General features: G+C 36.9%; 1 protein-coding gene across 6 annotated transcripts; it reads left to right on the plus strand.

The window, feature by feature from the left end:
- Positions 1-627: 627 nt before the first annotated feature.
- LOC117574633 (probable cytochrome P450 9f2) lies at positions 628-10,197 on the plus strand. 6 transcript variants are annotated; one of them, XM_052006627.1, is made up of 5 exons: positions 4,111-4,360; positions 5,375-5,885; positions 5,969-6,436; positions 9,769-9,958; positions 10,018-10,197. In XM_052006627.1, the coding sequence occupies exons 1-5, from the start codon at positions 4,158-4,160 to the stop codon at positions 10,179-10,181; spliced, it is 1,536 nt and encodes a 511-aa protein (XP_051862587.1). In that variant the 5' UTR covers positions 4,111-4,157; the 3' UTR covers positions 10,182-10,197. The 6 variants fall into 6 exon arrangements, with proteins under 6 accessions (XP_051862586.1, XP_034114423.1, XP_051862587.1 ...); XM_052006626.1 differs by lacking the exons at positions 4,111-4,360; positions 5,375-5,885; positions 5,969-6,436; positions 9,769-9,958; positions 10,018-10,197 and adding exons at positions 628-922; positions 2,081-2,597; positions 2,650-3,307; positions 6,690-6,871; XM_034258532.2 differs by lacking the exons at positions 4,111-4,360; positions 5,375-5,885; positions 5,969-6,436; positions 9,769-9,958; positions 10,018-10,197 and adding exons at positions 629-922; positions 2,081-2,597; positions 2,650-3,307; positions 3,371-3,602.
- Positions 10,198-13,707: the final 3,510 nt, after the last annotated feature.

Genomic DNA, 13,707 nt, shown 5'->3' on the forward strand with positions numbered 1-13,707 from the left:
TTTATGCCAATTTTACAAAGTAATTAGAAATTTAATTGTTGCAGCACTATTAGATGTTTTCTTTCAATTTAATCTGAAGCAGAAATAATGTATTAATCGGTAATATATTCTTAAAATTAATTCAAATTCAATCAATAGTGTAAAGTAAATCGTAAACTTTGTATCAATATCTTTGGTATTGCGTTTCAGATACGTAATCTTGTTAAAAGTATTTCATTATCGCGTTGCAATTTCTGTCGCTTATGATGAAATTCTGAAGAAGCAAACAATATTTCATCATGCTATGGGTACATGTGTACTGAGCATAAAATTATGCGTTTTCTTTTAAATTATTAAATTATCATCATATTATATCATTGACCTTTATTCAAAAGTTTGTTTATTTTTCTTTGAACTTGTATAGAGGCGCATCTGCAGCCCCTCCCACGCACGCTCGTTGAGTTGAAATTGCAGTCAAGTTCACTGTCAACTGGTATCAGTTTTATTATTAGATGCGTTGTCGTCAGCTTTTGTTTGTGTTTGATTATAAGTTCATACGCAACTCAATCATTCATTGCTCGCAAAAGCTTCATATTAAAGCTTCCGTCCAGCGAAACAAAGCTTTCTTATTTAGATGCTCATGTGGGCAACATTTAGTTGAGTTCAGTACGTTCAGATCGTCGTTGAGCGTGCTTTGTAATTATTTGCGTTTAGATCATTCTACATTGGAATCGGCAAAAATGTTGCTGGAATTCTTTGCGATATTCGTAGTGCTACTGCTGTTAGCCTATCGATGGTCAACAGCCAACTATAATTTCTTTAAGGATAAGGGCATTGATTATCATCATCCATATCCCTTTGTGGGCAGCATGTGGAAAATGTTTCTGCGTCAGAAATCGATGCTTGATCTAGTCGTTGAATTGTACAACAAAAGCGACAGCAAGTGAGTAGAATCAACAATTGCGTATTACAAATAAATTCCAGTGAAGGTCAAGATACATACATAATTACATCTATTGATAAATATATATCGTATGTACACATATCATGCAAAATCAAAAACAATTTATTGAAAAGCTCTAAACTAGGGTGCGGTTTAGATCATTTTGAATAAATGCAAATGTTTGTATTCAGTTGGCGTATAGCTATTATTGTAATACAATAATATTATATACAACAATTGTATACAGAATATGGAACTATATTATTTTCATTCTATACAACAAAATTCCATAACAATCAACCTGTCGTTGCGGATTATTAAATCAACTTGTTTGCTTAACACTTGAATTCATTTATGCGCTTATTGTCTGTCAGAAAACTAATTAAATAGTTAGCTTTGAAGAGCCGACGGCCTAATACCCTAATAGTGGCAATTTATTTGTTTCTTTGATTCCATTTGATGAGCGCCGTTTTACTTTATACGATTTAAATAGAATTTTGCTTATTTATTTAATTCAATTAACATTCGTTGTCCCATCAGAGTTATTTAATAGAATCAGCATTGTTTTTATCATATCTGCAATACGTGCTATCGAGCAGAGTTATATTATTATTCATATACTCGTAATTATGTATATATGTTATACATATGCATTTACATATATACCAAGTCTACTTTATTACTTTTGATAACATTTTCCAAAGTAGTTTTGTCTTGCCGGCAGTTTAATAAAAATTGTATATATTAAAGTAAACTAGTTTTAAAGGGCTTATATATTTATAAATATACTCGAATAATAAATGTAGACACACATATGTGTAGTAAGTATTAAAATTGCAATCATTAACTAATACTAGCAATAATATGTGATAAAATTATAAAGATAATGAAAGTAAAGCGTAATCTTATCATTTTCTTAGTTGGTGTTGCTCAAAACACTTACAAACAAACAAAATTAATGTTTTTCGCCGGACAGCCACAATAACACTTGAGTATAACCGCACTCGAATTGATAATTATTTCATATTTTACCAATGATCCGCCGTGTGTTAATGACTCATGCTCCTAGTCAAACAAATTGGGGGCCTTTTATGATACTTTACTTATCGGTCGTTGTTCCAAAACGAAACTGAGATTATTTTTTGCACTTATTCACAGGGTTTATGGCATTTTTGAGCAACGAACGCCGCTGCTAATGATACGCGATCCGGAATTATTGAAACAGATAACCATTAAGGATTTCGATCACTTTATCAATCATCGTGATGTGTTTGGAGTGGACGAAGATGATCCGCATAATATGGACAATCTATTTGGGAGCTCCTTGTTCTCCATGCGTGATGCACGTTGGAAGGACATGCGCAGCACTTTGAGTCCTGCGTTCACAGGCAGCAAAATGCGTCAAATGTTTCAGCTGATGGATATTGTGGCCAACGAGGCTGTGCAGTGCCTGAAACGTGATGGGGTGCCCAAGGAAGGACTCGTCCTGGATATGAAGGACTATTGCACCCGGTTTACTAATGATGTGATTGCTTCCACTGCATTTGGACTGCAGGTGAACTCATTCAAGGATCGTGAAAATACGTTCTATTTGAGTGGTAAGAAGATGACGGATTTTACGGGTCTGCAGAACTTAAAGTTCCTCCTATTCACCAGTTCCAAGCGGCTGTTCAAAGTGTGTATAGATAGAATTATTAGAGTTTTTCAAAAATAATCTTTGCTTGTAGTTGCTCAGATTGCCGCTATTCGATAGAAAGAGCACCGAGTACTTTGTGCGTCTTGTGCTGGATGCCATGAAGTATCGTCAGGAGAACAACATAGTGCGTCCAGACATGATTAACATGTTGATGGAAGCGAGTGGCATGATACAGTCCGATAAAGCCAAGAGTGGCCCAGTTCGCAACTGGAGTGATCGCGATATTGTCGCCCAATGCTTTGTCTTTTTCTTTGCCGGCTTTGAGACATCGGCGGTCCTGATGTGTTTCACCGCACACGAGATCATGGAGAACGAGGATGTGCAGAGCAGACTTTATGAGGAAGTTAGTCAGGTCAACAGCGATCTGGAGGGTGGTCAACTCACCTACGAAGCTCTGATGGGAATGAAGTACTTGGATCAAGTGGTTTCCGAAGTACTGCGCAAATGGCCGGCGGCAATTGCTGTTGATCGAGAGTGCAACAAGGATATTACCTATGAGGTTGATGGTAAGAAGGTTGAGATCAAGAAAGGCGACGCTCTTTGGCTGCCCACTTGCGGCTTCCATCGTGATCCTAAATACTTTGAAAACCCCGAAAAGTTCGATCCTGAACGTTTTAGCGAGGAGAACAAGGATAAAATCCAACCTTTTACTTATTATCCCTTTGGCATTGGTCCACGCAATTGCATAGGTGAGTTTCTTTTGTAGCATGAAGTAAACTTTTTTACTTATATTTCTAAATATGAATTTTTAGGTTCTCGTTTCGCTTTGCTTGAGGCAAAGGCTGTTATCTACTATTTGTTGCGTGATTTCCGTATTGCTGCTTCCGAGAAGAGCTGCATCCCCTTGGTTCTCAGTTCCTCCGGCTTTCAGCTGAAGCCTAAAAATGGTTTCTGGCTCAAACTCATTCCACGGAATTGAAACAAACGCATTGTGATGTCTTTATTTTAACATTTATTAATATATACTTAAATTTGTATTGAGAATTGTTGTTCTTGTACGAGTATGTTCGGCAATGGGATATATAAGTGTAGATTCGATTTCGCTTTGTGAGAGGGATATATTTAATATCCTTCTCTTCTTTCAATGAAGAAAGAAACGCAATTGCTTTAGTTCACTTTCGATTTTGTTTGATGTTCATCTTGTAAAATGTGTTTAAAATATATATATTAGTAATATGAAAATAAATAAATACTATAACTAAAAAATTATACACTTTCTTTTTAATTATTAAATTGTTATTAATGATAAAAATCATTAGCCTTTATTGAAAAGTTTGTTCATATTCGTTTGGACTTAGATAGAGTCGCATCTGAATTGTCTCCCACGCACGCTCGTTGAGCTTTGGCTTTGCGTTTGTTTACAATCATTCACTCAATCATTCACTGCTTTACATTAAAGCTTCTGTCAATTGGAACAAAGCTTTCGTATTTAGATGCTCATGTGGGCAATATTTATTTGAGTTCAGTGCGTTCAGATCGTCGTTGAGCGTGCTTTGTTATTATTTGCGCTTAGATCATTCTACATTGGAATCGTCAAAAATGTTGCTGGAATTCTTTGCGATATTCGTAGTGCTACTGCTGTTGGCCTATCGATGGTCCACAGCAAACTATAATTTCTTCAAAGATAAGGGCATTGATTATGATCATCCATTTCCCTTGCTCGGCAGCATGTGGGAAATGTTTCTGAAACAGAAATCGGTGCTTGATCTAGTCGTCAAGTTGTACCTTCAAAGCGACAGCAAGTGAGTAGAAGTACATAATTAAATATATTCAAGTATATATGTATATCGTATGTACACTTATCATGCAATATAGAAAACAATTTATTGAAAAGCTCTCAATAAGGGTGAGGTTTGAGATCATTTTGAATAGATGCAAAAGTTTGTATTCACTATTTGTAGCCTAATAATGAGAATTTGTTTATTAATTTGATTCCATTTGTTCAGCGCGTTTTTACTTTATGAAATTTAAATAGAATTACATTTTTTATACTCGCTACGAATAGGGTAAAAAGTTATTCTAACTTTTGGTAGCCAGGAAATGTATGTAACAGGCAAAAGGAGACATCTCCGACCCCATAAAGTATACACATAGTATTATTGATGAGCATCAACAGTCAAGACGATGTGGCCCGTATGAACACCTACATATACCTGAGAGATTATAAGAGATAGATGTAATTTTTTTTAACAGCACTTTAAAATTTTTGCCGCAATAGGATTCCTGAGAATTGATTGGGATATGATAAAAATTGTAGAAGTTATCTAAGAAGCTGTTTTTTTAATGAGAATCTGGTATATTTTGACATTATGGTGTATTTTGAGCGCAGAACCTTTTCAATATACCAAACATGGATTTGGGTATATTTCAGTACTTTTACGGTATATTATTTGGTCAATTTTAAAAATAATACCACACATTAAAAATGTGTAGCGGGTATTTCACAGTCCAGAACACTCTACTTTCTTGTTTTATTTATTTCAATTAACCTTTTTTTTTCGATCAGCGTTAATTATAGTAATTGAATCAGTAGTGTTTTTATCATATTTGGACTACTGGCTATTAAGCAGAGCTGTATTATTTTTCATATACTCGCAATTATATATTTTTTACATACATATTATTATTATGAAATAAAATTATAAAAATGAAGACTGTAAAGCGTAAACTTAGTGATTTGCCGTGTGTTAATGATTCTTCACTTATCGGTTGTTATCCCAAAACGAAATTGAGATTATTTTTTGCACTTATTCCAGGGTTTATGGGATCTTTGAGCAACGGACGCCGCTGCTAATGATACGCGATCCAGAATTATTGAAACAGATAACCATTAAGGATTTCGATCATTTTGTGAATCATCGCGATATGTTTGGCGTGGTCGATGATGAACCGCATAATCTATTTGGGAGCTCCTTGTTCTCCATGCGTGATGCACGTTGGAAGGACATGCGCAGCACTTTGAGTCCTGCGTTCACGGGCAGCAAAATGCGTCAAATGTTTCAGCTGATGGATATTGTGGCCAACGAGGCTGTGCAGTGCCTGAAACGTGATGGGGTGCCCAAGGAAGGACTCGTCCTGGATATGAAGGACTATTGCACCCGGTTTACTAATGATGTGATTGCTTCCACTGCATTTGGACTGCAGGTGAACTCATTCAAGGATCGCGAAAATACGTTTTACTTGAGTGGTAAGAAGCTGACGGACTTCACGGGTCTGCTGCAGAGCTTGAAGTTTTTGATATTCACCACTTCCAAACGGCTGTTTAAGGTGTGTATAAATTGTTAATTATATTAATTATTATTCTACAATTATTTAGATTGATTATAATAATATTTTATCTTTGCTTGCAGTTGCTCGGATTGCCGCTATTCGATAGAAAGAGCACCGAGTACTTTGTGCGTCTTGTGCTGGATGCCATGAAGTATCGTCAGGAGAACAACATAGTGCGTCCAGACATGATTAACATGTTGATGGAAGCGAGTGGCATGATACAGTCCGATAAAGCCAAGAGTGGCCCAGTTCGCAACTGGAGCGATCGTGATATTGTGGCCCAATGCTTTGTCTTTTTCTTTGCCGGATTTGAGACATCGGCCGTCCTGATGTGTTTCACCGCACACGAGATCATGGAGAACGAGGATGTACAGAGCAGACTTTATGAGGAAGTTTCCCAGGTCAACAGCGATCTAGAGGGTGGTCAGCTCACATACGAGGCTCTGATGGGCATGAAGTACTTGGATCAAGTGGTTTCCGAAGTGCTGCGTAAATGGCCGGCGGCAATTGCTGTTGATCGAGAGTGCAACAAGGATATTACCTATGAGGTTGATGGTAAGAAGGTGGAAATAAAGAAGGGCGACGCAATTTCTCTGCCTACTTGTGGCTTCCATCGTGATCCTAAATACTTTGAAAACCCCGAAAAGTTCGATCCTGAACGTTTTAGCGAGGAGAACAAGGATAAAATCCAACCTTTTACTTACTTTCCCTTTGGCATCGGTCCACGCAATTGCATAGGTGAGTTTCTTTTGTAGCATGAAGTAAACTTTTTTACTTATATTTCTAAATATGAATTTTTAGGTTCTCGTTTCGCTTTGCTTGAGGCAAAGGCTGTTATCTACTATTTGTTGCGTGATTTCCGTATTGCTGCTTCCGAGAAAAGCTGCATCCCCTTGGTTCTCAGTTCCTCCGGCTTTCAGCTGAAGCCTAAAAATGGTTTCTGGCTCAAACTCATTCCAAGGAATTGAAACAAACGAATTGTGATGTCTTTATTTTAACATTTATTAATATATAGTTAAATTTGTATTGAGAATTGTTATTCTTGTACGAGTATGTTCTGCAGTGGAATATATAAAATGTTTTTGAAATACATTACGCGTAATATGAAAATAAATAAATACTTTAATAACTACAAAATTATAAAATTTTTAATTATTAAATTATTATTTGTGATAAAAATCATTGTCCTTTATTGAAAAGTTTGTTCATATTCGTTTGCACTTATATAGAGATGCATCTGAATCGTCTCCCACGCACGCTCGTTGAGTTTTGGCTTTGTGTTTGTTTACAATCATTCACTCAATCATTTATTGCTTGCAAAAGCTTCACATTAAAGCTTCTGTCAATTGGAACAAAGCTTTCGTATTTAGATGCTCATGTGGGCAATATTTATTTGAGTTCAGTGCGTTCAGATCGTCGTTGAGCGTGCTTTGTTATTATTTGCGCTTAGATCATTCTAAATCGGAATCGTCAAAAATGTTGCTGGAATTTTTTGCGATACTCGTAGTGCTACTGCTGTTAGCCTATCGATGGTCCACAGCCAACTATAATTTCTTTAAGGATAAGGGCATTGATTATGATCATTCATTTCCCTTGGTCGGCAGCATGTGGAAAATGTTTGTGCGCCAGAAATCGGTGTTTGATCTAGTCGTCGAATTGTACCTCAAAAGCGACAGCAAGTGAGTAGAATTTATTAATGAATAGATCTCGTATGTACACTTATCATGCAATATCAAAAACAATTTATTGAAAAGCTTTTAATTAGGGTGCGGGTTAAAATTATTTTAAAAGATGCAAAAGTTTGTATTCAGTATTTATTTATTAATTTTATTTTTACTTTATGCAATTTAAATAGAATTCCACTTCGCATAGGGTACATGTAAATGTATGTAACAGGCACAAGGAGTCATCTTCGACCACATAAAGTATACACATAGTATTCTTGATCAGCGCCAAAAGCCAAGACGATATAGCCATGTCCGTCTGTCTGTCTGTCCGTTACTACCTATGAATACCTAGACCTAAGAGACTATAAGAGATAGCTATTTTTTTGTCAGCACTTTTAATGTTCGCACGCAGATCTAATTTATTTCAAATTTTAGACGCTATAGTATTTAGAATTCCAGAAATTGATTAAATTGATTAAAATTGCAGAAGTTATCTAAGAAATAATTATCTATGCAAATTACACCTATTGTAATCAAGTCTTAGGTGCTTTGAATGAGAATCTTAAATATTTTGGCCTGTATGGTATATTATATTTCGAACTCAGTACCTTATCGATATACCAAATATGGATTTCGGTATATTTTACAGTGTATTATTGATCCATTTTAAAATAAAAATAATAGCACACATTAAAAAAGAGTAGCGGGTATCTCACAGTCAAGCACACTCGACTTTCTTTCTTGTTTGATTTACTTCAATTAACATTGACATTAAACTGGAACAAATTCCATCAGCATTAATTAATTGAATCAGCAGTGTTTTTATCATACAAGTCCACTTCATTACTTTTGATAAACTTTTTTAAAACTATATGAACTAGCAATATTTTGTGATAAAATTATAAAAATAATTAAAGTAGAGAGTAAACTTATTATTTTCCAAGTTGCTGTTGCTGAAAACAGCAATAATACTGGAATACCATCGCACTCGAATTGATAAGTTCACATTTTGTCAGTGATCCGCCGTCTGTTAATGAGTCATGCTTCTAATCAAACAAATTGCGGGCCTTTTATGATACTTTACTTATCGGTCGATGTCCCAAAATGAAACTGAGATTATTTTTTGCACTTATTCACAGGGTTTATGGCATCTTTGACCAACGGACGCCGATGCTAATGATACGCGATCCGGAATTATTGAAACAGATAACCATTAAGGATTTTGATCATTTTGTCAATCATCGCGATATGTTTGGCGTGGTCGATGATGAACCGCATAATATGGATAATCTATTTGGCAGCTCCTTGTTCTCCATGCGTGATGCACGTTGGAAGGACATGCGCAGCACTTTGAGTCCTGCGTTCACGGGCAGCAAAATGCGTCAAATGTTTCAGCTGATGGATATTGTGGCCAACGAGGCTGTGCAGTGCCTGAAACGTGATGGGGTGCCCATGGATGGACTCGTCCTGGATATGAAGGACTATTGCACTCGGTTTACCAATGATGTGATTGCTTCCACAGCCTTTGGACTGCAGGTGAACTCATTCAAGGATCGCGAAAATGCGTTCTACTTGAGTGGCAAGAAGATGATGAACTTCACAGGTCTGCAGAGCTTGAAGTTTTTGATATTTATGACTTCCAAGCGGTTGTTCAAAGTATGTATGAATTATTCATATAAATTATTATTCGAGAATTAATTAGAATGATTAGAGTATTCATAATAATATTTGATCTTTGCTTGCAGTTGCTCAGATTGCCGCTATTCGATAGAAAGAGTACCGAGTACTTTGTGCGTCTTGTGCTGGATGCCATGAAGTATCGTCAGGAGAACAACATTGTGCGTCCGGACATGATTAACATGCTGATGGAGTCGAGTGGCATGATACAGTCTGATAAAGCCAAGAGTGGCCCAGTTCGCAACTGGAGTGATCGCGATATTGTGGCCCAATGCTTTGTCTTTTTCTTTGCCGGCTTTGAGACATCGGCGGTCCTGATGTGTTTCACCGCACACGAGATCATGGAGAACGAGGATGTGCAGAGCAGACTTTATGAGGAAGTTAGTCAGGTCAACAGCGATCTAGAGGGTGGTCAGCTCACATACGAAGCTCTGATGGGCATGAAGTACTTGGATCAAGTGGTATCTGAGGTGCTGCGTAAATGGCCGGCGGCAATTGCTGTTGATCGAGAGTGCAACAAGGATATTAGCTATGAGGTTGATGGTAAGAAGGTGGAAATCAAGAAGGGTCACTTAATTTCCCTGCCTACTTGTGGCTTTCATCGTGATCCTAAGTACTTTGAGAGCCCCGAGAAGTTCGATCCGGATCGTTTTAGCGAGGAGAACAAAGATAAAATCCAACCTTTTACTTATTTTCCCTTTGGTATCGGTCCACGCAATTGTATAGGTAATTATAATTTTTGGAACGAAGAAAACCTTTTTACTTACTAATATATGAATTTTAAGGCTCTCGCTTTGCATTGCTTGAGGCAAAGGCTGTTATCTACTATTTGTTGCGTGATTTCCGTATTGCTGCTTCCGAGAAAAGCTGCATCCCCTTGGTACTCAGTTCAGGCTTTCAGCTGAAGCCTAAAAATGGTTTCTGGCTCAAACTTATTCCACGGAATTGAAACGAAAAAATTGTTTTGTATATTTTTAACATTCAATAATATATACTTGAGTTTGTATTGCACATTTATTGTTATAGTATTTTCTGCTATGGATTCTATAAGTGTAGATTTGATCTGGCTTTATGATATATATTATATACCCATTTCTGCTTTCAATGAAGAAAGATACGCAGATGTTTTAGTTCATTTTTGTTTGGCACTAAAATTACGGATAACATGAGGCAAATAAATAAATACTAGCAATATTTTATTATTTACTTTACTTATTTATTAATATATTTGCATTTCATTTTAATCACAGTTTGTGAAGGTTTAAATTTGTATTTATCTAAAAAAGGTTGTTTGAAAAACTTTTAATTTCACCTAATAAATATAGAATTGAGAAGTAGCAAAGTTACAAGTTATTCGGCGTAAATTCAAAGTAAAATGTATATATTTCTATTCTTAGCATTTTTTGTTAGATAAATGTTTGAGTTTAAAATATATTTATATTCTTAAATCTCTTGTCAGAAAAATTGCAAATTAAGCAGCGTCAATTCGAATCACAAATTCTTTTATAGAAAACTGAGCTATGTTTTATTAATGTTTATTAATAATTTAGCAGCCTTCTTTGTCTCATTTCCCCAAAATTAATTATACACATCGAAAGTCCCCGCTGCCACACGGCGTACAGTGAGGCGAAAAGCAAGTCAAGAAGGCGCTTGGCTGGGCGTTGTGAAAGCAGCTGGATGCTTGGATGAACTGGCCATGTTATGGGTGTGAATGGCGGCTGGGAATGGGCGGCACACAATCTGAATGGAAAACCGCACTTTAACGCGAAGTCGAAGACATAAATCAAATTAGTTTTTCAAGTGAATGCACTCGACTAATTCCAGCGGGCAAAGCGCGCCAAAGGTACGAGGAATAGAGCGCGGATGTTGCTCATTTTATGTGAGTGAGTGTTAGTGTAGCAGGACACACAAGGGTTTTCTGCTGGCCGGCAACAAAAGGATACTATACTCTCGCGCATACAAAGGGAGATATGTATACTCAACACAGATATCGATTAATATTTATCCCGTGACACAACGCCACAAAAACCGCGGCGGCCGTTGGTCCATTAAAAGGCACACAAAGAGCAACCCCGGTCGCATCTCTCGTCGCTCGTCTCCCGTGTCTATTGCCTGACCCTGCCACTGCCACTGCCACAGCCACTACCACTACCGCAGTTGGACAATGGCAGGCGACAGTCAACACGCGCGTTTAAGTCGCAGCCACTCCAAGCATGATCAATGCCCGTTTAGTTTTCCAACTAAAACGAACGTCTGCTGCGATTCCCCTTGACGCACGCTTCTCGCTCCTTTTGGGGCATGCCACAGGCAGCTGAGTGCGCGCTCTCTCTCTCTCTCTCGCTCAGATGTTGACTGTGTATGAGTGTGTGTGTGTGCGTGAGCAGCTGCCTTGTTTGTCTGTCAGCAATGGCGTTCGTGTGTCTCGCTCCGCCTACCGCGCGCGTTTTGTGCGCGTTTTTTTTGTCGTTGGCAGCTTAGCATTTGAGACAGTATTTGGGAAAAGTCAAAACAGTTGTGAAAATCCTCGAGAAATTTCAATTTCGTTACAGTTACAGTTAAAGTTGTTGCAATCATTGAAAATGCACTTAACCTCAAATCCAATAATCCGCTTGTAATGCAGTTCATTCAAATGCACTCTCCCTAGTAGTATGACTGACCATTCAAAAGGATCTGCATGTCCTGCAGAGTTTTTCACATTCAAATACCAATGCGGGCAACCAACTTCTGTATGCTATACATTTGTGTGTGTGTCAGTGTAAAGTGTTGACCTCGTCGGGTAATCGTTCTATTATTAATGGACATTTGCCTTCAAACAATGTCACAGTTGCACATCGAACTATGTTGGCTACCGATTCAATCTGATTTACCTGCCCAGGATTAGCTAGATTAAAGGGCTTACAACACTTTTCGGGGCGCTGAAAATGCAAATCGAAACAGACCTTAGAATAAAAGTAACTGTGAGTAAATAAAAATGTAGCAAAACTCGCATTAAAAAGAGTATCTGATATTGTATATTTCAATGCTGGTTTTTGTATTTTTTTGTAGTGCAGCAAAAAATAAATTTCAATATCTAGAAATAATAATACTTTTCCTTAATTGTAAAAATAAATGATCAAGAATGAAGTAGAAGCGAAAAGAAGAATAATATATAAATAGAAAATCCATTAAATGGCTGACAAAATTCTAATAAAGATAAATACATATATAAAAGGGAAATAGAAGTGACAGTATTAAAATTATTTTATTTTAACTGACAAGTATTGAAATTGACGAAAAAAATGGAATCAAATTTAAATAAATAGAAAGTGAATAAAAGGGAAGATATGCGAAATCATATAAATCATTAATGAGTTCAAGTATTCATGCAACATTAAATATCTTAATCAAGTATCTTTGATTTGTCAGATTGTAGACAGTTTCCGATTTAATTTGCCTATAAAGAAAAAAGGTTTTCTTTCATAACAATTTTATATAATATATTGACTTTTGTTAAATTTAAACATTTTAAGTTACAAATAGAAAGCGAACGAAAAATATCTTTATCATCATTTGTATTATGCGCAATAGTGAATTATTTTATAAATGTTCAGAAACGAAAGAAAAATTGTAGTCAAAATATAATATTTATAATTAATACGCAAATAAATAAACAGATCTATCGAAAACTGTTTACTTAAACATTTTAAATTGTTTTATTTATCGTTTCTGGCAAAATCTTAAATTGTTTTTGCTCCTATAGTTTTTCTGGCAATTGATTCCGCTTGGACCAACAAAGCAAGATTTTTTTGTATGACACGCTTTACGGCTTATGACAGATTTGGTCAAGAAAATCGTCTTAGGATTCACAGATTTGTGCAAGGAAGCGCAAGAAGTATGTGTAAGATGGTAACAATTGCCAGTAGCCGGCACGCTCCCTAGGGCCAAAAGCCTCATCCATTCAGAAGAGCGTGTCCGTGATCCTTGCATAGCCTGGTTTCCTGTCGAGAAATGAGGCAAACATAAGTGGCTTGGGTTGGCTCGACTCGACTCGTCGATGGCCAAAGCGGCAAAGTCAAATGCAAATTGAAATGTACGAAAATGGAACAATGACACAGTGAGTTTCTATGGAATGTGGACAATGCTACTGTGGATTGCCGACTGCTGCTTTGCCAAAAGCCTTTTCACACTTATCAATGCAATTGCATGTTGAATGAAAGTATTCAAAGAGATGCAAAGAGATCGAAGAAAGGCAACATGCAACGGACAACGGGCAACCGTTAGAAAATTTGGCAATTGCTCGACTGCTGACTCGACTCCTATGGTGCAATTATGATGGAAAGGTGCTAATAATAACCGATAAATTCATGTTTACCTAACAGCCCAAGGTGCTGGTCAGCTGTCAAGTGTCTGTTTGTGTCGCCCCGAAACATTCATGTGATGAATGGAATGCCATGAATGATGAACTGCATTTGAAGTGTCTCTGCCCTTTGGCATGC

Source organism: Drosophila albomicans, chromosome 2R (genome assembly GCF_009650485.2).
Source record: "Drosophila albomicans strain 15112-1751.03 chromosome 2R, ASM965048v2, whole genome shotgun sequence".
Classification (NCBI taxonomy): domain Eukaryota; kingdom Metazoa; phylum Arthropoda; class Insecta; order Diptera; family Drosophilidae; genus Drosophila; species Drosophila albomicans.